The 25,366-nt window shown below is 40.5% G+C and overlaps 1 protein-coding gene across 1 annotated transcript in view; it reads left to right on the plus strand.

The window, feature by feature from the left end:
• Positions 1-25,052, plus strand: part of LOC126480921 (alpha-tocopherol transfer protein-like) — a 127,954-nt gene extending 102,902 nt beyond the window's left edge. The window contains exons 5-7 of the mRNA XM_050104330.1: positions 1,667-1,777; positions 7,100-7,205; positions 23,903-25,052. Of these exons, the coding sequence (XP_049960287.1) occupies positions 1,667-1,777; positions 7,100-7,205; positions 23,903-24,054 (369 nt within the window). The 3' untranslated portion in view covers positions 24,055-25,052. The remainder of the gene's footprint in view (positions 1-1,666; positions 1,778-7,099; positions 7,206-23,902) is intronic.
• Positions 25,053-25,366: the final 314 nt, after the last annotated feature.

Genomic DNA, 25,366 nt, shown 5'->3' on the forward strand with positions numbered 1-25,366 from the left:
CGACATAACAAAAACCTACATTACGGACAGGTAAACAATTTAAGAAAATTCTTTCTTGAACGATCAGAAACTAGCAAAATACACAAAGCAATCACTCATATAAATACATCAGCTACACCACTGCAATTTCATAACCACTTCTACAACCCTCTAGATCACATAACATCAACGGATACAAAGAAAGTAAATTGGAAAAAGAAAACACTACATAGCAAGCACCCATATCATCTAACACAGCCACACATCGAACATGACGCATCCAACACATGGCTAAGAAAAGGCAATATATACAGTGAGACGGAAGGATTCATGATTGCAATACAGGATCAAACAATAAGCACCAGATATTACACAAGCATATTATTAGAGATCCCAATATCACAACAGATAAATGCAGACTTTGCTAACAACAAATAGAAACAGTAGATCACATCACAAGTGGATGTACAATACTAGCAAATAGAGAATACCCCAGAAGACATGACAATGTAGCAAAAATAATACATCAACAGCTTGCCTTACAACATAAACTTATAAAACAACACGTTCCCACATACAAGTATGCACCACAAAATGTACTGGAGAATGATGAATACAAATTATACTGGAACAGAACCATTATAACAGATAAAACAACACCACATAACAAAGCTGACATCATACTCACCAATAAAAAGAAGAAATTAACACAACTAATCGAAATATCCATACCCAATACAACAAATATACAAAAGAAAACAGGAGAAAAAATTGAAAAATACATCCAACTGGCTGAGGAAGTCAAGGACATGTGGCATCAGGATAAAGTTGCCATTATACCAATTATACTATCAACTACAGGAGTCATACCACACAATATCCACCAGTACATCAATGCAATACAGGTACATCCAAACTTATATATACGACTACAGATATCCGTAATTATTGATACATGTTCAATCACCCGATAGTTCCTAAATGCAATATAACATATACCGTACAGTTAAAAGGAAGTCACGCTTGATCAAGGTCCGCGTCACTTTCAATTTTTGACCAGACGTATCGTCTGAGAAAAGAAAGAAAGAATAATAATAATAATATTCTGCAGTGAGAAGAAGTGCTGAGAAGCCGTCTTTCAGAAGTATGTTGTACCTAAAAGTGAGAGTTAATCAAAATAACCTTCCCTTTGGCTCTGTACAGTTGCATAAATTCTGGGCCGTAATTAATATATGTTAGTTTACTTGTCAAAGATTCTTCGAATTAAACGGTTTGTAAACAGCTGTTTTTAGGGGAAGAGCTGATGATAACTTCAACCATTGCAGTAAGGAAGATAAATGTTGGAGAATGAGAACTGCTGAGCCCGCATATTTGGTCTTCTCTTGCCTCTTACAAACATCAGCTGTAATATGCATCTTAGCTCTAATTATTGACGACCTGTGTGGCCGAGCGGTTCAAGGCGCTACAGTCTGGATCCGCGCGACCGCTACGGTCGCAGGTTCGAATCCTGCCTCGGGCATGAGTGAGTGTGATGTCCTTTGGTTAGTTATGTTTAAGTAGTTCTAAGTTCTAGGCGACTGATGACCTCAGATGTTAAGTCCCATAGTGCTCAGAGCCATTTCTAATTATTAACACAACACTAGAGAGGCAATATTATATATTGAGTTGTCTTTTTATGTTTTTTTAGACGGCGTACTGCTCTCGAATAAAGGCACTCCACTTCGTCAACATGTCACAAGTTGTTGACTTACTGTACAAGATTGTTGTCAACTCTTTTTCGTCAAAGCTTGCTAAAAGGGTAAGAACATTCAGCCTTTCCTATTGATTTGTTATTTTAGCTGGGTAGGTGTTGATGTAATTTTGATGAATCAGAAATTCTTTTTATTTGTACCATTTACTTTGGGTTGATGTGTTTCATCCGTAGTTTATAAGTAGTAGTTGTCAAAATGATTATAATGGGACAAGGCTATGATTAGATTATAAGCACGACGTGTTACCCGTGAGTTTGTTATCATAATTTATCACCAGCAGCCGTTCTCCCTGTGGTGAATAGAAATCACTCTAAATGCGTTGCGCTTAAATGTAGGTGTAGAAAAAATGGTAATGTTGGTTGTGGGTCGCTCAATTGATATTCCGACACCAAGCCTGCCTTTAAATTACGTAAACTTGCACATAATAGAGGTCAGACTTCCGTAGGCAATCTAATGAAATAGGCATATCTAAGGAGAATAAAATACTATCTTTACATTTCCTTTTTGTTGGTGGGTTCACTTTTATCATACATGGCGCCTTACAATTTTTTAAATACCTTTTATGTTTCTTTCATTCGTAATCAAGGCCAAAGCTACTGTATATCCAGCTTGGATCTAAAATGTTGTAAATACTGACACTGTAATAAAATAAACACTTTGCTATGCAAGCTATTACTACACGAAATGGTTTAAACTGCATTGTGGCTGCCGCTGTGAAAAAAAGACATGAAATATTTTGTAATACTCGAAATTGCCACATAATGGTGGCTGACTGTTGCGTACCAACGAGGTTCTGTTTGCGCGGCAGCTATAAATTGCCACAAATGGTTTAAATGTTCAAAACATTGACATGAGGGATGGGAAGGCTACTTTTAGTAACAACAACGCTTTCATTTCATACTTATACTAACAACTATTCAGTGGCGCATTTACATATAGGCCTGCTACACAGGGGCCTAGGGGCGGCACCTTAAGGGGGGCGGCATTTTTCCTCTGTACTTAATTAAACTTTTACGTTTTAAAATACCTGCGCTTACGAACGACAAACTTTTATAATATTGTTAAACAATTTACTAGTTTAAATAAGCCTTGAGAACGCAGTTCGACAATACAAGACTGGAAATATACGTAGTTAACTGGATGGAAATTTAACATTGGGTTTCTCTCTGGTATCATCTTTATGAGTGTTCAAAAGCTGTTACGACGGCAATCTACAACACAATGTTAGAAACGTTAATATTCCGAGAATGTTGTCGGCTTCTACTTAACCCTACGAATTTTCCCCGTGAAAATACCTGGACCCTTGAACACCTGTGATGAAGTAATCAGCAGTTTCTTAAATACTGTAACGTGTGTGAACCTCAGTGTGTAAAACGCGAATCTACTTAAGTTTCTTGTAAAAATTACTGGGAAGTATCATGTCAACCCTCCATCACTGTAATAATGTGGAAGCTCTGTGGTCTTTAATATCTTGGTTTTGATTTAATGACACTAGTTTAATAAAACATGATGATACTGGGAATGTTTTACATTTTTAAACACATGCTTATACGAAAAGAACATAAGGTGAGTATCTAATAATGTGTGAAATACACTTCACAACAATTTAAAAATTTTATTTATTTATTTAGTTCCTTTTTTTGGCGAAAAAAGAAGAAGAAACCAACTTTCGTTTGTCTCATTTATTGTGCTGCAGCCTGCACGATATCAAAGTTCCAACGCCGTGCAATCGAATAGTACGTGGCATTGCAAATTTTATATTAAACGTCTTAACTAAGTTTTTTTCCTTCGAGGAAAGGTTATTTTAATTTTATTTTGGACAAAGGTGCATTTGCATATAGACATAACAGCAGTGTTCACATAAATGACAACACACCACATCAGCTGCTAACAAGACTACTTAAACTCTGTAGTCTGTCTTCTCTGTCCACAGAAACTGCTAAAATGTTGTAAGAATAAGTGGGACAAGAGTCGATCCAGTACACCTCACTGCAAGAAATTATAAAAATTATTTGCTTTTGAAATTAGAAGGACAGTATCAAGGATATTCAGAACATATTAGAGTCCCTGTTATTATTCCGGTGACCAGGGAAACAGATGCCAGGTGTGCTTCTACTGTTCACTGACAACAGAGAAGCAGGTGACAATAAAATTAAATTATTCTGCATTGTTGTTCTTTCATAGCACAGTTACTTACAGGAATCCCAGTTGGTCAGTTCATCATTCCGTGTTTAAAGGAAGAATCTTTGTCCGTGTGTGCCGTGTTTAAAGCAAAAAGCTTTGTGCTGATGTGTGGTGTAGTACGATTGGAACTGGATACAGTCTTTCTTTCTTGCCTTTTACAATTTTTTTCTTTGGCTTTTCTTCGACAGTCTGTGATGAAATAATAGAGCTTCTTTCTGAGCGAATGAAAAGAATTATCACGAGTGAAATAAAGCAGGCCAAATATTTCTGTATAATAGTAGATTCTACTGCGGACATGTCACATATTGATCAATTATCTTTCATATTAGTATACGTGAACGAGAATGGTGAAGCTGTTGAACGTTTGCTTCTGTTTTTAGTAAATCGGGATACAAGTCGCAGAACTTAGCTGAGGCCGTACTAAAAGTCCTCTATACAAATTCCGTTGATATTACTGACTGTATAGGCCAGTCATATGACAATACAAACAATATGTCAGGAACCTACACTGGTTTGCAGGCACGCATTATAGAACGAAATCCGACATCGTATTATGTGCCTTGTGCTGCGCATTCTTTGAATTTAGTCGGCACTAGTGCTGCAAGGTGTTGTCGGGAAGCGTCTTCATTTTTCAGTATAGTGCAAAACCTTTATAATTTTTCTAATGCTTCTACTCAGCGCTGGGATAAATTTGTTTCTTTCATGAAACCCAGTAAAAAGTTTATCAAAAACACGATGGTCAGCATGAGAGGAAGCGTGTGTAAGTCTACATGAAAACTGGGAGGGCATTATCAATGCCCTCACACTTAATGCCAGTAATACGTTTGAAAAACCACTTGTGCTAAAGAAGGCTTGAGCTTTATTGAATCAAATCAGCAGACTAGAAACAGTATTCATGATGACAGTTTGGAAGGATATACTTCGGAGAATTAATAGTGTAAATCTGAAATTGCAATGTATAAATACTGATACTAAAGTAGTGCATGAGTTATATGAATCACTTGTGGGATTTATTGCATCTTTTCGTGGCATGCTCGACTATTATTAAAATAAATCCATGGTGATTGTCACTGATATAGACTATGAATGCACCTATAAAAGATCATGAAAACGTGTACTTCATGATGACGAAGAAGCGGAATCTAACGAAGTTTTTATGACTGGAAGGGAAGAACTTAGAGTCGAAACATTTCTCCCAGTATTCGATAACTTGTACGCCGAATTAGTGAGGAGGAAAGAAAGCTGTAGCACAGTGTTAGACTCCTTCACAGTTTCAAGTAACCTTAAGAACAGTTCACCTGACGATATTGCTGAACGTGCAACAAAACTCCAAGCATCATATGACACAGATTTAAGGCCTTCCTTCCCTAGTGAATGTGTACATATCGCGGAACTATTGAAATCTTCTGAGATTAGAGATATACCAGTCGAAATGAGTAAATTTTTACGAAAAGAGAGGTTACAATCCGTGTTTCCGAATGTTAACATTGATTTTAGAATATTTCTTTGTATGGCACTTTAAAAATTTTCGGTAGAACGCTCGTTTTCCGCTCTTCAAATACTGAAATCGTATTACGTTCCACGTTGTATTAGGAGAGATTGAACGCCCTGTCCAGTCTTCACATCGAAACCGACCTCGTCTGAACTACGATCAACGAGTCTTCTGCCGTCAAAGCTAGATGCAAACTTTACTGATGGATGAGTTTATTTTTTCATATTAGTTTCGAAAATTTAAGATTATAATGTGATTTTTATTATAACTTACAGGACATTCATTGGATTTACAACTACGTATTACCTGTTTATTTTACAATTGCCGATGGCAGAACTCGGAACATCCTTTTTTACGTGCAGACGTGACCGAAGGCGCCCGAAAATACTAAACAATACCCGAATGGCCCAGGCTGCTCAGCGCTGTACAGTCAAGTCATACTGATACAGTAGTATATTACAACTGATGCGTATTCTTGGCGTCTGCTGAAATGTATAGTTATCGCGGAAATGTACGTTATCGGAGAGTAGGTTCAGATGAAATGTTTTAATAAATAACGTAGTTCAGTTCTATCGATATACCGTTAGAAAGAGCTATGGTGAGAGCAGTAGCTGTACAAAACTGTTCAGCCCTTATATGGATTAAAGACATTGTGTACACTTCATTATGCAGCATCTAGCTACACAGGCCGTAATGCTTTACACGTTAACTATTAGATTATAACACAAATTTGATTTTTCCCCACCAGTCTGTAAAATTATGTAATAGTAAATCCAGTTCTGTGTTTGTTCGTCTGTATTTAGTTATCAGTTCGTGCACCGAAATCTCTGCTCCATTTTCATTTCTTACGCATTCTTATAGATTCACGTATTAATATCGAAAGTGTTTATTTTATCTGCTGCACATTGAAGTTATTAGATCGTAAAACAACAGTTTAATTTTAATTTTGAATGCATCTCTGTAAAAGTACGTATTAATTTCTAAGGTATGGTACGTTCGTTTCAATTTTTAGATCGTAACAAAACTTTTTTTTCATTTTCATTTGCTACGGTTTCGTGTAAAAGAACATATTAAAAGATATGTATAACAAAATTCCGTTGTCTCCTACACGTACTGCTGAATTTTTAGGCCACAAAAGAAAAGTTATTTTCCATGTGTTCGTTTCTGATGTCTTTCGACAGAAGAATGTGCTAACACAAGTTCCAGTGCCTTGTGTGGCCCATGATTTATTGATCTGTAAACATTAGGTATACTCCAAAAAGTGTTATCTCACAAGTACAACGTCCTTCCAATAAGCAGAATTTGTTTTCTTACTTCCACTATGTAACCAGACATAACACTGTCAAGGTAACAGACATTTTTCTACAAAAGCCTATCAGGGGTTAAAATATCATGAACTCTTCAGAACATATTAACAGTTATTAAGAAACCAGAGAAAGGGAATCGCGTGAAGCAGAATAGCGTCAAAAATTAAAGGAGGATTATAGTATTAAGAGAGCTATCACGAAGAATATGACCTTAACTGGATTCAAACAGGTATCGAAAACGTGTAGGATGGTATCTATCTTGTGTGATAGGAGGCGCGCAATTGTTGCTTCCCTTGTTAGCTATGTATATTTCGTACTAAGTAAAATTTTAATGGATAATGCCCATTGATTCACTGAGACAGATGTTCGGATGACTTGCTTTGCAGGTGCACGTGCACTCCAAGGCGTCCAACGCACTACTGGAACACTTGCCGGCGGAGTGTCTGCCAGACGAGCTGGGCGGCAACGCCGGGCCTGCCAGAGAGATTTGGGGTGAGTTCAAGGTCAAGGCAAACGAGTCGAGGCGAGGCCTACACATTAAAGGTACCAGCAAGGCATCATCCTCAGGTGAAACACCGAACTAGACGTTTCTCATATTCAAAGAAAAGAGATGCGCGTTTGTGGGTTCATCATGTCGATATATTCTAATAATCTGGCGTGAAAATGAAAGGTGTGGGAGAAAGTGTATGCGAAATTAACGAATAGAAGACGGAGATGGAAAGTATTTTATTTTCCTCGAGTGGAACAGGTAATTGTATAGAACCTTCATATGCATTTGTAAAATCCTGACAGGTTTTTTTTTTATTTTACAAATTACAAACTTTTGTCATAAACACTCTTGTAAATTTAAGTTTCGCTAACGATGTCACCTATTCTTTACGCATTAGTGTCTAATTTTCGAAACTACTGTTAAGAATAGCAAGTCTGGTCTAGTGAACAATTAAGATCTTTCCAGAATGAGAGTTTCACTCTGCAGAGGTGTGTGCGCTGATATGAAACTTTCTGGCAGATTAAAACTGTGTGCCGGACCGAGACTCGAACTCGGGACCTTTGCCTTTCGCGGGCAAGTGCTCTACCATCTGAGCTACCCAAGCACGACTCACACACCGTCCTCACAGCTTTACTTCTGCCAGTACCTCGTCTCCTACCTTCCAAACTTTACAGAAGTTCTCCTGCGAACTTCACAGAACTAGCACTCCTGAAAGAAAGGGTATTGCGGAGACATGGCTTAGCCACAGCCTGGGAATGTTTCCAGAATGAGATTTTCACTCTGCAACGGTGTGTGCGGTGATATGAAACTTTCTGGCAGATTAAAACTGTGTGCCGGACCGAGACTCGAACTATGCCTTTCGTAGGCAACCGCTCTACCATCTGAGCCACCCAAGCACGACTCAATCCCCGTCCTCACAGCCGTCGTGCTTGGGTAGCTCAGATGATACAGCGCTTGCCCGCGAAAGGCAAAGGTCCCGAGTTCGAGTCTCGGTCCGGCACACAGTTTTAATCTGCCAGAAAGGTTCAATTAAGATCTTATTACCTATGACCATTTTGTGGTTGAAGTTCTTTTTTCGACGGCGTTTGCTTCCTAATATGTAGTAAGAAAATGTGGTTTTTGCCTTGAACAAACACAATTTTTCTTGTTTTATTGCCCACGCATGTTTCAGAGAAGTTTCCCCATTTTCAGTGCCTCTTATTTATATGTTGAAGAATATGCAAGGAATTAATGCATTGATATTTATCAGTTTTTTGTGTTGTGTTATTTACATTAATATAATTATAGATGGAACATTAACATGAGCAACAGTTATATACGTTATTGGTACGTGTTAGTGTTTATAAGTCTGTCTGGTAGTTACAGAACAACTACAAATTTTGCCTTCCAGTATCCAGACATAGCGTTTTCGTGCTTCTACAGAAAAAACAAATACACGCATTTACATACATAAATTGCTCCTCCTCCCCAAGCAACATTTTAAAAAGCCTAAACATAGTCAGCATACATTTCAACACATATTCCGAAAAGTAGTTCAGATAGTAAAATAGCTAATCTTTATTTACAAGAGAACATAAATAACGACAGTAGTGCTATAGGAAGAAAAAGAGGTACTACCATACTAAGCCAAAAAAATATTGTGAGAAGTTACGTAACAAAACATCTGTTCCAGATGACATACTACAAGACAATAATTCTACCTGTGTTGCAAAGACCATACAGACTTGTGAACACTTCTATGTAATAATAAGATATAGAACTATTCTTCTTAATATTTCTGTCGATAGAGTAATTTAAACACCGTAATCTCAAAAAACTGGTCAGTAACATAACACATAAACTCTTTATATATTGTTCAATAATTGATAAATAAAACACCGTGAAGATGCATAAACTTCTGCTCACGCGGGCACTAAAACAAGAAAAATTGATTGCTCGGGGGAGCACCATATTTTCTTATTCCTTATTAACTATATATGCGCAGTAATTATGTTGCATCCATGTCTTCTGTGAGTACTACATAAAATTTTGATTTCTCATAATTAGTCCCGACTTTTTTTGGTCAGTGTTAGATTGTCGGTAAATGATATCGACAATGTGATTCAAGCATTACGCTTTCTCTGGGCACGACAACACCACCGTTGATACACCTCTGGAAACACTGTTTTCGACGACAATTTCAGCACATTCCAGTAGCCTCTTCCAGTTACTGTGGCGTCCTGCCATCATACATAGAGACGACACTGGGATGTCAGTCTTTCGATTTACTTAGACGTTTTGTGCTGACTGTACAAGGATGTCTCCTTTGCTATCACATTTTGCGTAGCAACTTTATGCATTCAGAATGCATATTCATAGGTCGGAACATCTCCGGTGTAAGATGGCGTACTCTCTAAGTCTAGCCTTGTGTTTTGTGTTTATAATCTCATCATACCCGTGTTTGTGACTGTTAACGACACACATTCACAAAACATTCCTACATTGGTTACCAGACAATAAAAATATATTAATTGATAACAATTATTCTACTGGTACGTTTTACCTGTTCGAATCAACTATCGTACACATCTTTTTTCTCATTTTCAGTTTTAAACGTTTCATTTTTATCAATTTGCGTGAATAATGTCCTTACTCTTTCCACGATACGGTAGCGTTGGTATACATGCTGTGGCAGAACCAGTTTCTAGTATTTCGTGACTTTAATTACTTATAAATGATATTTCAGGTAGATTAAAGAAATATAAAACCAGTTACCTATTGTCAGTTTAACAATTCGTTTGATATCAAAATGATTATCCCGGCTAATATTCAAAATGATTATCCCGGCTAATATTTGTCACTCTGCTAAAGAAATCTCCACTTGACGTTCATCGGTTAGCACAGGAAGAACCACACAGATAACAAAAAAGATTATAATTGTCGTTGTCTATGAATGTAGTTCTCTGATAATAGTTTTAATGCACACCGAAATTAAATTATTACAGAAATAATGACATAATTATCGTCATTTTTACACGATTCAGTCTTTTTATACGTAGTATCGGTAATATTGGTTGAAGTTTGTACACTTAGTTCATTTTAACATCTCGTGGCTAGAACATATTGTCGTAGATATTACAATGCTCCCACGGACTGAATTCAATTAGATTGAAATGATACACAAATAATTCATGTCATGCTATTTCCGCCTTATTACATGTGTGGTCAGCGCGGGAGATCGCTGACTTAATACGCCTGGGTTCGATTCCCGACTGCATCGTAGATGTTCTGCGCTTAGTGACTGGGTGTTGTGTGTGCTGTGCTTAGCTTCGTATCGTCATCTGCAGGGGCTCACATCAAAAGTGTGAGCCTATGTAACCTTGTACCATGGTATGGCTTTACCCTAATGGGTCGTCTGAATTGTCGCAAAAGAAAGTCAATGATATTTCCTTTGTTGAGACGGCTGTATGGGCATGTACTAAAAGCCATTATTTAAAAAAACAACTGGCCACAGGTGTAGGTGAGCACTTCCATAAGTAATAGGAAAGCTGCATGTGTACCACGGGATGAATTGGTTCAGGTAATGTTGAGTGTTCAAATTTGCCTTGAGAAAAACCAGAAGCGTACGACTCTTATGCTCGCTCTTCCAGACCCTCCACTTCCAACGATGCCTTTGTGCAGTACCTCGATGCCCTACTCTTACAGAGCTACTGCGTTCCAGGTCGCTGCTGCTTTAATCTCAGGTGATCATCACTGACAGCAAGAAACAGTTTACTCTTAGAGACAAACCCAATCCGTGCGATCCGCACAGTGACAAAATGTGCAAGGAAACACCGGATACGAACACCCTATCCCATAGACCAGATCCCAGCTAGTTGTTTTCGATGATCGTGACACAGAGTGTAAAATCTATCCCGGTTACTTTTCCTACACTACTGCTGTGCGATCATCATCAGCGGCTGCTCTCCTGATGCGATGGTCCACCTAAGACGAGGATCACGTGCTCCACTTCAGACGACTGCTATCAATACGATATTGCAGCTCCGGTATTGTTGCGAAGTACAGTGTCTGAAGGGATAGACACTGCAGTGATCACAGCCGTTTTTTTTGTGAAATACATAAAACTTATTCGAAGTTGTGAACGTGGACGTCCACCACCTGTATAATGGAATGATAATGATAATTTCTGCTGGACTGGGAACCGAAACCAGATTTCCCGCTTTTCGCGGGCGGTCGCCCTACCATTAGGCTACCCGAGCACGACTCACAGCCATACCCAAATTTCCATATGACGTCAGCCACGTATCTACAACCTGTACTCGTACACCCATTGTGTGTATTCCCGTGCAGGGAAAACGTTTTAATTGAATATAGCTTGCCCGGTTGGGGCGGATAAATATGCAATTTTCAATACATTTCATGTGTTTCATGACGGCTGTTAACATACCCATGGTGTTGATTAGCAGTCAAAACGTGCTCGGTCCCGGTTTCGAAACCCAGCCACTGCTTAAATTTTGAATAAATATCACCTGCAATGATGGCTGAAGACTTCCGGCATAACTCACCCTCATTCTGCCAACGGCCTTGTCAAACAGGGCGGAGGAGTGGACAACGGTTCAGGGCACTCTCTAGCCTTTGGGGTGGGAAACTGCCTCTAAAGACTGAAGAATCAACAATGATCAACGGGATGAGGATGCAGAAGGCAATGGAAACTGCGGCATTAAAAACACATAACGTGTATTCCTCGCTTCAGCGGTTCATATACTAAAATTGGAACTATACAGAGAAGATTGGCATGTGAAGCGTAAATGTTGTTGGTTTATCATCTCACCGTACCGTCGCGAGCGCCTGGACAGCTTTTCCTCAGCCTTCTACGTGTCTGTCGGATCACTGTTTGCTCCTTGGTGTTAGTTACTGTGTGTGTCTGTTGGCAGCGCCGTAGTCCAATCGTAGTGTCCGCCACGTGCTTAAAGTGTGTTACAAGAAAAGGTGCAGTCAACTTTAGTTTCCACAATTCCATGCGTTCCGTGCAACGCTGATCTTTGTAAACTAATGATTGGATCATTGATACTAGTCGTGTAACATCTGATCAGGTTCACACCTCCTATTCTGATTCTCATAACTATATCTTTTCTGTAAAGTTTAATGATCCGCTAGAAGTTGATAGGTTGCTTTTTTGTCACGGTTGTCACGCGCATTAAGCATCGTGATGGTTCCATTAGTGTAGTGCCTCTTGCTAACGCGGAACTGTTTTATATCAGAGCGGTCGGTCACTCTACCGCCAGAAGTTGACAATTTACTTGAGGAGGTGTTGCTCCATTATGGTGATGTGAGGGCTGTACGAAGTGAACGCTGGTCCACTCAACATCGGTTGCAACATTACAGCGGAATCCGTTTAGTGGAGATGATAATCACACGTAAGATTCCTTCCCGTATATAGGTATGTGGTCACCGCATTCCTGTAACGTACAGTGGGCATGCGGGGATATGCTTTCTCAGCAATGAAAGTGGCCACCTTAGATCTAATTGCATGCGGTGGGTATGTGTACTGAAGTCTTAACAGCGTTGGAAATAGACGTTAGCTGATGTCATTTCTACTACTCACGATGTTGGTGCCAGGTGTTCCTCGGGTGCAGTGGTACACCGGAACAGCTTACTGGTCCTGAGTTTCTGCCTTCACTCTTGCAGCACTGTTCTGCAATTGTTGTTGCCAAGCCTACAGAGACAGCAGTGCTACGTAAGAGATGTAGCACGCAGGATGGTGAAGAGTGTGATGCGTCTGCTCCATACCCATATCTTCCTGAAGTAACTTTGTTGTTTGATGTATCTTTTAGTTCTGAGTTCTGGATTCCTCATGGGGTCGATAGCGCGAAAAGAACTGCTCAGGTTGCAAGTGTTTCTCATAGTATTGGTCCCGCGGTTGAGGTACTTCCTCTGAAACTACCCATGGGTGGGGCTTTCCCATTTTCCAGTGATTCAGTAGCAGCAAATTGAGACGCCTCTAAAATTACCTGTTCCCTTGATGGCACTCGTTGAGTTGTCATCGAAAAGGCCAATTGTTGTTACTCCAGTGGAGTGGACCGAGATGTTGTGATGCCTGACACCTCTCTTGTGTGTCGATCTGGATTGCAAGGAGTGGATCCCTGCAGCTCATTGATTGTCGCCGTCTTTGGTTGATGTTCAAGAACCGCCTACGTCCTCGACTGCCAACGCTGTATTGTCTCGTAGTCGCCGTAAGCAAAGCATCTAATCTGAGCGCACGTTGGTTCGTAAAAAGAAGAAACACAAATATATCAGAGGCAGGGTGCAAGATCTCGTCCAACCCCACCCCCCGCTCTCCCCCCTCCCCGCCTAGTGGATCTTGACAAACACAGATTTGCGTAATTCAGTTGGTCAGCAGCTCGAATTTCGTTTCTTGTTAAAGTATGTAGGTATACACGTTTCTTTCTTTGAATGTTAATAGCCTGGAATCGTTCCTGCGGGTCGCTTCGTTGCGTCGGGTTGCCTAGGATTCCCGTGATGATGTCATGTTTCTAAAAGAAGTTCAATCTACTCGCTTTTCTCATCCTGGATTTTGCACTGTGATTTTTGTTGCTCTCGAATGTTCCACTGGGACTTCCTTGATTTTTACAGAGTGCATTCCCATTGAAGGGATAGAAGTTCTTGATGATAGAGAAATAGAATGTAATTTCCTTCATCTGACCTTCATTCTCCTTTAGTCACTGACCGGTACCGGACAAACTTTGGACCTCTCCCGATTTTACGAGTACCTATTTTAATGCTACTTCCAGCATTAGGCTTGACAGGTTGGTTTTATGTGATAGGATACGTAATAGGATTTGGTCTGTCGATGTCATCCCCGCCAGCGTCATGGACCTCAGTGCAGTGACTGTTACCTTAAACCACTCATGACAGTCGATGAAATTGTTTCGATCGCCTTGGATGCTACGTGTAGCGCACTTGTAGGATCCCTCTCTCGATGAGGTGATCCGGGATTGGCGAGACTGCACTCTCTCCTCAGCTGCAAGATACGCCTCTGTTTTGGAACGGTGGGTTCAACTGTCAAATTCGAGGCTCAGATAAACATTGATACGATCCTGCGCTGATAGTGTGTGGGACTCTCGGAGGCCACAAGAGTTTTAATTCTATCCCTCTGTCTAACGCGACTTATATGAAAGTGCTCATCTGGCTCCGCTACGCATTGCAGACGTAAGGCGTGTAAGGATTGTTACGATAGAAGCAGCGTCAAATGCAAGAGTTAAAGATGCGATCCAAATCACGTCCAGTAGTAGCAGATTAACTGAATTGTTTGTGTCATGTGATCCGACATCAGACTCACCATCAACGTGTGTATATCACGTCTCTTAAGACAGAGAATGGAAATGCTGTGACGGCACAGAAGGACATACTGGATGTTCTACGTTGGGCTGCATGAGATTCCCGCTACTGTCGATACGTCATCCAGGTTATTTGTTCAGACACTGGATAGCAGAATTAGATCTGCTCATAATGCTGCGTTTTTAGAAGCTTTTCAGTGTGTCTATGACCTTATTATCAGATCGCCTTCTCGTAAGTCGCCGGACTGAACGGTCTGCCCAAGGCGTTTTATTTGAGTTTCTGGCCTTACTTTTACGTTGCTTTTGAACGAAGTGTTGAGGGGAGGGATTGTGCCCCTTTCGTTTAAAGTTGTGCAAGATGTATTAATTCCTAAAGGTTCTAGTCAAGCAGCAACTGATACACTTCATTCCGTTATCTTATTAAATTTTGCTGGGGAAAATTGTTGCTGATCAGAGCTGTGTTCCCGGCCATACTATTTAGACCGCGGTAGCTGAAAGCCGCGACATCATATCGGTAGCCGATGTTACGTCTGTTCCTTGTACTATGGCATTTTTGGATTTTGATTAGGCGTGCGATCGGGTCAGCTATCGCTTCCTGTTGCAAGTGTGGAAGCCGTTGGTACACAACTGAAGCGCGTACAGTGTTGTATAATTTGTATATGGATTCCCAAGTTTCGGTTGCTTTCAGTGGCCAGCTGACACTACAGATTACCATTCGTAGGGGTTTTCCACATGAAGTCCGTTTTTAATGTCATTGTTTTTTCTATCACTTGACCTACTCCTTCGAAGAGTCCTCGCTCAGTTACTAGTATGGACACTGTAGGGCGAGACGATATCGTTACGTACATACGCGGATGATATGCTGGTGTTACACCGTTCTCTACGTTATATATCTTTTGCATTGTATCTGGTGCCCGCATCGAGGAGGGAAAATGCTGATAATGCTGACATATCGTGGGAGGCAGTGGTGGATTGACATAAATCTTTGGAAGTCGTAATTGACCACTCTCCAATCCAAATGGCTACAGTTAACTAGTTACGAAGAAGACATAGAGAGCAATCCTACTACATGAACGACATTTCCTGAACCTTCTTCAGAAAGTTAGCATTCGCGATACCTACGTGCTGTGCAAAGCATTTTACATCGCTCAGATCTTTTCCCACCCTGGGATGATGGCCAGGATACTAAAACAGCGGCCTAGTCGTTTTTTATGGAAATTTCACATTTTTCTATTATGGTATGAGGTGATCGGGCAAGCGCGTTCACTCGGGGATTTGGGACTTCCCGATATTTAATGTCGAGTTATTTTTTCGGCTCACCGTGCTGACTTATGTTACGCAATACACACATTTACGTCTCGGCTATTTTTCTGTCAGCAGCCGGACAGCCTTGATCCGCCTGTCGATCTTGGTCGAGTGAATTTAAAGTTAAAACATGTCTGTGAATTTGCATTGCTGTCAGTAATTTGGAAGCTGAAATTTTACGTATGCAGCATCTCGTTACCATATTTTTGTTGATGGGGGGAGATGAATCGACTGTACGGCGCTGGTTGAACTGGCATCTCCTCAGAACTTCTTGGAGGACGTTTTGGTTTCATCCTAGCCTTCCTGTTCTGCCAGTGGCGTTTGCGTCCTCGTGGTAGCACATGGTAAACAATCTGCTACCCACCAATGAAGCCTGTTTCGTATTGGACTTACGTGACACGGATCAGTGTAGCCGGCTGTCCCGCCATTGACACGCTACGGCATAGATTTACCTGTTACCAAGGAGCGAGCTGGCAATGGCTTAAAAACAATCAGCCTTTCTAACTCGATCCGTTGATACTGCCTTGCCCTTATCTCGTGGTCGTGCGGTAGCGTTCTCGCTTCCCACGTCCGGGTTCCCGGGTTCGATTCCCGGCGGGGTCAGGGATTTTCTCTGCCTCGTGATGGCTGGGTGTTGTGTGATGTCCTTAGGTTAGTTAGGTTTAAGTAGTTCTAAGTTCGAGGGGACTGATGACCATAGATGTTAATTCCCATAGTACTCAGAGCCATTTGAACCATTTGATACCGCCTTTTCAGCTGATATCCTACTGCGTTTAGGCTACTCCTTCTTTCTGAGGAGAAAGTCTAATACCATTGCATGGTTGTTAGGCCACTATGTTCATTACATTGTAGATGGAGGGGCTGAAAGAGAGCCACACGTCTTCCAGCAACATATGGCCACTGCATATTCGAGAGTTTGCGCCTGCTATGGTATCGCGACCTATTCGCCAAAATGTTGAACCTTGTATGTCGCCTTGAACGTATCGGTCGAATTAACCTGCCCTTTTATGTATTCTCATTATGGCTCCTTGTCAGGCGTGTTGTTACAGTTATTCGTTTTTGTGGCCCTGGTAGTCTTTCCTCGCTAATAAAAGAAACTGGTGCAGGCAACTAATGGAGATGAAACATCCTTTTTTTGTTTTTAAGTGACGGAAGCCATGTAGGTTAAACTCCAGTTTTGTTTCATTCTTAAAAAAAAAAAAGGGGTAGTGTCTTTGATTAGAAATCAAAACGTCTTCGGTCCTGGATACGAACCAAGCCACTGGTGACGGTTTGAATAAACTTTATCAGCAATAGCGGATGAAGATTTTCGTAACAAGAAATCACCCTCACTCTATCCACGCCATTGTCAAAGAAGACGGAGGAGCGGGCAGAGGTTCAGGGCACTCTCTTCCCCTAGGAGTGGGAAAATGCTCCTAAAAGGCGGAAGAATCAGCAGAGATCAACGGAATTAGGATGCAGAAGGCAATGGAAATAACTGCATGACATACACACAACGCGTATCCATAAGACATGTAGCATATAACTGGGAAAATTGTCATCATGATCTTTCCACGATCTAGTCCCTCAGTCGAATCTCTGGGGGCGGTCTGTCAAGGGGGAGGCAACCTTTAGGAGAAGTCTGAAAGGCTAACGAAAGGATAATATTCTAATAGTCGGGGTATGGTATGTCGAAAAACTGAACGTGGTAGGGAAGTTAGAAAATCTGAGAAGAGAAATGATTCAGCTCAATTTACATATAGTGAGGATCAGTGAGGTAAAATGAAAAGTCAAGGATTTATAATCAGACGAGTATTGGGTAGTATAACAGTGGCAGAAAATGGTAGAACGAGAGTATGATTCGTTATAAATAGAAAGGTAGTTGAGTGGGTTTCTACGAAAGTTCAGTGATACTGTTGTTCCCATCAGAATTGGTAGCAAACGAACACCCCAACCGTACTTCAGGTACGCATCTCGAAGTTACTAGCAGAAATTTGAGAAACAGAGAAAGTATGAGGATAATGAGCGGGTAATTCAGTACGTAAATGGAGATGAAAATCTAACAGTAATGGGGGACTAGAATGCGCTTATAGGAGAAAGAGTAATGAATGGGTTACCGGAGAATATGAGCTTGGTAGTGAGAGAGGAGAAAGACTAATTGAGTTCTGCAATAAATTTCATTCGGTTACAGCGAATATTCTGATCAGGAAGAACAAGAGGAGGTGATATACTTTGAAAAGGGCAGGAGATACAAGTAGATCTCAGTTAGATTACATGTTGGTCAGGCAGAAATTCCAGTATCAATTATTGGATTGTAAGCCGTACTCAGGGGCAGATATAGACTTATATTACAATTTAGTAGCGATGAACAACTGGCTGAAGTTTAAGAGACTAATCAGAAAGAATCAATAAGCTATCAAGAGGAATACTGGAAAGGAATGAAGGGATACGCTTTAAAGTTCCCCAGACTTTAGATACTGCGATAAGGCATAGTGAAACACAGGCTGCAGGAAAACCGAAACAGGAGAGAATCGAAGCTGTGAGATGTGGTGCTACAGACGAATGTTGAAAATTAGGTGCCGGCCGGAGTGGCCGAGCGGCTCTAGGCGCTACAGTCTGGAACCGCGCGACCGATGCGGTCGCAGGTTCGAATCCTGCCTTGGGCATGGATGTGTGTGATGTCCTTAGATTAGTTAGGTTTAAGTAATTATAAGTTCTAGGGGACTGATGACCTCAGAAGTTGAGTCCCATTGTGCTCAGAGCAATTTTTGAAAATTACGTGGGCTGATAAGGTAAGGAATGAGGAAGTTCTGCGTAGAATCACAGAGGAAAGTAATATATTGAAAGCACTGACAAGAAGAAGGGACAGGATGACGGAACGTCTTTTAAGACAGGGAATAACTGCCGGCCGGTATGGCCGAGCGGTTCTAGGCGTTGCAGTCAGGAACCGCGCGACCGCTACGGTCGCAGGTTCGAATCCCATAGTGCTCAGAACCATTTGAACCAGGGAATAACTTCAGTGGTACTAGAGGGAGCTGTAGAGGGTAAAAACTATAGAGATAGACATCCAGAAAATAATTAAAGATTTTGGTTTCCAGTGCTACTCCAGAATGAAAACGTTTCCACAGAACAATTCGTGAGGGCTGCATCTAACGAGCTAGAAGACTGACTTCGGGACAACGCAGTCACTGTAGTGTCGCATTTGTCCACGGACACCGGCCAAGCGGCTTTCAATTAAAATGGATACTCTGTACGGGGATATCCATAATGGATGTAAAAGTACTGATTGCACACACATAGTTGACATATGGAATTCTCGGTTTTGCCGTGGCTAATGCTCGGATAGTCTAACGGTAAGGCGACCGTTCGTGATAAGTGGGAAATCTAGGTTAGAGCCCCGGTCCAACATATATTTCCATTGTCGTCAGTCCATTGTACAGCCGATGGTTGTCCAAATTCGCAAATGGGAATACATTTCATCCACTGGTATCAATGCTGACCTTGTGTACAACGTTTTGGACAATTCTGTGGCAGAGCTTGTAATCTTAGTATAATATTGCGGTAGTATACTGCTCATTGATAATCTCCTGGCTTAGTTATGCTCGAAACTGCGGAACACTATTTTCGTACGTCAGATACAGTATTCGTTACAACAGAAGTGTACTTCTAATATCTGCATCCATAGGAAGGTACTCTTTATTAATGTGTTTGCGGTCCTCTACGTTAGCGGCGTATATGTTGTTTCCACATATCATCTTTAGCTGAAAAACACACACACACACACACACACACACACACACACCTACCTCTGTCATCCACAATAAAATGGCACGCAGAATAACGCTTGCCTAAGGACAGATTGGGTGAATGCTAGAATAACAGAATAATGTTAGCTAGAACGATGGGTCGTGGAACATATGACTGGGTGTACATGCCGGCGGCAAAATGCAAGTGCTTGGAAAATCACAACATGAGGTGATACCTGTTGCTATCATACAAAATCTTAGGACAAGCAGTGTTATCCCGTATCTGGAATTCAGATGTTACAATGTGAGACCTGCCAACCCAGCTGCTGCGTTTGACTCCCTTCCTTGTAGGAAATTCCTGATATGACTACGAAAGTGAGTTCCAGAATTTTTTGTTCCTTAATTGAATTTCGTAACTGCTTGCTATACTGGTGATTTAGAAGATAAAGAACATTTTAATGGGACATCACTTTATTTGTGGGATGTGCATTTCGAATCAGATCGTACATTTAGGAAAGAATATGAAACTGCGTTGTGTGTTTTCTAAATCACTTACCAATATGTAGGACATTCCATAATTGTAATAAATGCCTAACTGCAGTATACGGATGGATTACTCTGTTCGTGTCCCAGGTTCAATTCCCGGTACTTCCAGAGATTTTTCCTTGCTGGGAGGATTGGAACCAGGTGCACTCAGCCACCTGATGCCAATTGAGAACATGACTTGAGTGACAGAATCTGGGTGTCTCACAACGGGCGGGAGTGCAGTGTGCTGAAATGTCCCCTAATACCGCATTCGAATGATGAACATTGTCAGAGGATGAAGTGGGAGTCGGTTTGTGCTGAACGGGCGAGTAGGACCACCAGACAGAGCTTCATCTTATTTAAGCACGTTGTCGTTCTATCCATATAATATGCTTTGTTCTTTCATAATACTTTCAAGCTTTTTACGAGATATTACTTGAAATGAAAATATGCAGCATAATCGTCTTATCTGTTAAATCGTATTTTTACAGATTACTGTTGTGAGTACTTCGAATTACACTGACGGCGTCAGCGCCGATTTAATTGTACCCAGTCGCAATCAGCTTTTCTTTTATCTATAGCTTCGAACATAAGGTTTTTGACATGGACATTTCTAAAGTCATGTTTATTAGTGAAAGCCCTGTGTCTGTCGACAGTTATAGACTAAGCGTAAGACACGCTCTGAAAACAGCGTCCATTTGTCTTGTGCAGTGAGTTCGATCATTGAGTGTTTCAGCAGAACACAATTACACTTGTATGATCTGTTTCATCTTACTGAAAAATGTAGTTTTCGTTACAGAAAGTTGATTTTCAGAAATCAAATAACTCTTGTGAAAACGAGGATGAATTTGGGTCCACATAGATGTATAACAGCCGGATTATTTTAATATTTACCGAAGGTACTCATCAAATATGAATAGAAATACAGTTTCAGTTCACGAAATAAAATTGCTTGTGCTGATATATATATATATATATATATATATATATATATATATATATATATATATATATATATATATATAGGGTGAGTCACCTAACATTACCGCTGGATATATTTCGTAAACCGCATTAAATACTGACGAATCGATTCCACAGACCGAACCTGAGGAGAGGAGCTAGTGTAATTGGTTAATACAAACCATAAAAAATGCAGGGAAGTATGTTTTTTAACACAAACCTACGTTTTTTTAAATGGAACCCCGTAAGTTTTGTTAGCACATCTGAACATATAACCAAATACGTAATCAGTGCCGTTTGTTGCATTGTAAAATGTTGGGTACATCCGGAGATATTGTAACCTAAAGTTGACGCTTGAGTACCACTCCTCCGCTGTTCGATCGTGTGTATCTGAGAGCACCGAATTACGTAGGTATCCAAAGGGAATGGTGATGGACCTTAGGCACAGAAGAGACTGGAACAGCACATTACGTCCACATGCTAACACCTTTTTATTGGTCTTTTTCACTGACGCACATGTACGTTACCATGAGGGGTGAAGTACACGTTCGACGGGCGTTTCATAGGACGTGGTGGACGCATAAATTGGCCAGCCCGTTTTCCTGATCTTACACCTCTGGACTTCTTTCTGTGGGGTACGTTAAAGGAGAATGTGTACCGTGATGTGCCTACAACCCCAGAGGATATGAAACAACGTATTGCGGCAGCCTGCAGCGACATTACGCCAGATGTACTGCGGCGTGTGCGACATTCATTACGCCAGAGATTGCAATTGTGTGCAGCAAATGATGGCCACCACATTGAACATCTATTGGCCTGACATGTCGGGACACACTCTATTCCACTCCGTAATTGAAAACGGAAACCACGCATGTACGTGTACCTCACCCCTCATGGTAATGTACATGTGCGTCAGTGAAAAAGACCAATAAAAAGATGTTAGCATGTGAACGTAATATGTTGTTCCAGTGTCTTCTGTATCTAAGGTCCATCACCGTTTCCTTTGGATCCCTACGTAATTCGGTGCTCTCCGATACACACGATCGAACAGCGGAGGAGTGATACTCAAGCGTCAACTTTAGGTTACAATATATCCGGATGTAATTAACATTTTACAATGCAACAAACGGCACTGATTACGTATTTGTTTATATGTTCAGATGTGCTAACAAAACTTACGGGGTTCCATTTTAAAAAAAACGTAGGTTTGTGTTAAAAAAACATACTTCGGTGCATTTTTTTATGGTTTGTATTAACCAATTACACTAGCCCCTCTCCTCACGTTCGGTCTGTGGAATCGATTCGTCAGTATTTGATGTGGTTTACGAAATATATCCAGCGGTAACGTCAGGTGACTCACCCTGTATATATATATATATATATATATATATATATATATATATATATATATATATATATGAAATATTGTGAACAGGTTCAGCTTAGAGAATGTGCTCTCGAGTGATGTGTACCATCGAATCTCGTGGAAACAAATGTTCATAATGCTAGGCTTAACTACTACCTAATAATATACATTATTCTTCGAGGGAAGGTTGTGAAATGCCAACCACAGTTTCAAAATAACAGCAGCCTTCATTAATATACAACAAGAAACAAAAGTAGCTTCCACAAGCCACATCGTGAACTTACTCTTGCACAGAAACGACCAAAATATGCAGCCGCAAAAATATCTGACCATCTCTCATGCTGGCATACAACGGCTTAAAAGGTATGAAACCGTATCGACCTTACAACTGTTTCTGTTCCATAGTTCAATTTGCTTTACATAATAATTTTGTGTGTTCGGGCTACATTTAAAACATTTAATTGTAGATAAATCCAGTTTACTAATTGAGCGGCATTTAGTCATATTGCCACAGAGAAAATGTCCTTAACTTTCAAACCTACGTACACAGTTCACACGATATTGAGGTATTCCAAAAGCTTGAACAGAATTTTACAAATTTACATGCGATGACAGCAACCATTTCCAACATCTGTACGGGTATGACAGCATGGATTTTACCCTAAATTTTAAAATGTAATATGGAAACAGATGAGCAGAGAAACTTTGGTGGGCAAGGAAGTGTTACATAGCAGTCGAGTTAAGGAATTCACAAACAATAAAATAATATTCTCACTAGGGAAAAAAAGAAACACTTCTGGAACCAATCTCTTATAACTACAACTACGTTCCCAGATATGCTCATGATCAGACGTTGAGAGACAGCCTACATGTGTTTTTAATCTTGTCGGGGAACAAGTTTCCTTCTGTAAAGGTTTGAGGCAGCTTGATCACAGGAAGTTTCCATCACAAATATTTATTAATTAATGTCTTTATTTACATTTGTATTTGGACCTCCCTTAGTACCTCGTTTTTTTGAAGCTACCGCCACCGCCAACATTATTCGTCCTGATACTGTCACATCTTTCCATGACATCCTTTGTATGTGTATTGTGAGGACAGGGTGGTTTTATTGCGGATAATAGTTGAGAGGATGAGTTATCCCTGGAGTTATAGCAGGAACTGCAGCCTTCCTTGCCCTAACCAAATATTGACGTGGCTCTAAGGTAGCAAGAAGTTCCCGAGTCTGTATTGCAGCCATGTGAAGGTCCCATCCAGACTGCGTATACAACTTATACTTCCTGTATGTCCATAAAATTGGCTGAGAGACAAACCCTAAGAAAATTACCAGATATTTAAATTCTAATCAAATGACGTCTCAGGTAATCACATTGCTGGGGCCCTAATTATATCTCTATGAACGCACATGGTCTATATATATTTGTGTGTGTGTGTGTGTGTGTGTGTGTTGGTTTGTTTGTTTGTTGTTGTTGAAAGTGTTCTCTTGTTTTCATGTGTTGCAGAAGCGTGGCAGTCGAAGCTGTTGTCGTACAGGGACTGGTTCCTGAAGCAGGACAGCGTGACGTCTGACGAGACAAGGCGGCCTGGCAAGGACCCCTATGGCGAAGGACTCTTCGGCTGTGAAGGGTCTTTCAGAAAATTACAGCTGGACTGATAAGCGCTTGGGCAGGAGGGGCCTCACACACATTCGGGTTGCATACTCTTGCCGTTGAGTAGCATCGATATACGCTTCAGTTCCTGCATTTATCAAAATAAGGCACGCACCATTCCTACAGATAAAAAAGAAAACGCACAAGGATAAGGAATATATTTATTTATATTTGCTATAGTGAATACCTTTTGTTCTTAAAGTGTATGATATATATTTAATCATGGAACTCATTTTCCAACAATTAATCGGCATCAGCATCTGTTGGAAGAAATAACGTTTCACAACAAACGCTTTTGCAAGAACGTAAGTGTAAACTTAGTCACCAATATTTGTAAAACTTTAACAGTGGTGACGGTGTACTACCCTTGAAAATTTTGCGGGAGGACAACAACAATATGACCGATTAAGAACATATGTAATCTCTTTGAGAGTCCAGAACCATATACGTAAGTGATAGACACGTAGACGGTAGTGTAGAGAACATGCTCGTTATTTGCGTAACACCAAATGTTGTACTACAAAATATGGAGAAAAATACAGTTTAAAGAACTGTCAACGAGATAAAAATAAGCTCTTTGTACAAACCAACATCACTTCTCTAACGTACGTTCGTTCCCTTTTAAATGAGCCCCGTAAGTCATAAGGAAACGAAAAATTACTTAGTAGCTGAGTATTCCGCAGCTGTTTGGCGACGGTGAACACTTATTTGTCAAAAGATAAACAAAATCGAATACTGACGTTCAGTTGGACCACGAAGGAAATTATTGCAGATAACCTTAGGACAGATACCAAATGTTTACTGACAACAGACAGAGAAGATAGCGATGGCGTATCAAATATAAGAAGTTACACATGAACTTACATGACCTCAGTGTTCTCACATTTTAGTACCCGCCATGTAACGGAATTTAGCAGAGCTATAATAAAAACGTAAAAATTACATTAACATAAACTTATTTTACAAAATTTAATTATTTGTTAATAAATATATCTATTACTAAGTTATTTACATTTCATTTCTTTGTGCTAAAACCGAGCGAGGTGGCGCAGTGGTTAGACACTGGACTCGCATTCGGGAGGACAACGGTTCAATCCCGCGTCCGGCCATCCTGATTTAGGTTTTCCGTGATTTCCCTAAATCGCTCCAGGCAAATGCCGGGATGGTTCCTTTCAAAGGGCACGGCCGACTTCCTTCCACGTCCTTCTCTAATCCGATGAGACCGATGACCTCGCTGTCTGGTCTCCTTCCCCAAACCAACCAACCAACCAACCTTTGTGCTAAAGATGTTTAATACAATTTAGAGCATAGCAGCCA

The sequence above is a fragment of the Schistocerca serialis genome, chromosome 5, assembly GCF_023864345.2.
Source record: "Schistocerca serialis cubense isolate TAMUIC-IGC-003099 chromosome 5, iqSchSeri2.2, whole genome shotgun sequence".
Classification (NCBI taxonomy): Eukaryota; Metazoa; Arthropoda; class Insecta; order Orthoptera; family Acrididae; genus Schistocerca; species Schistocerca serialis.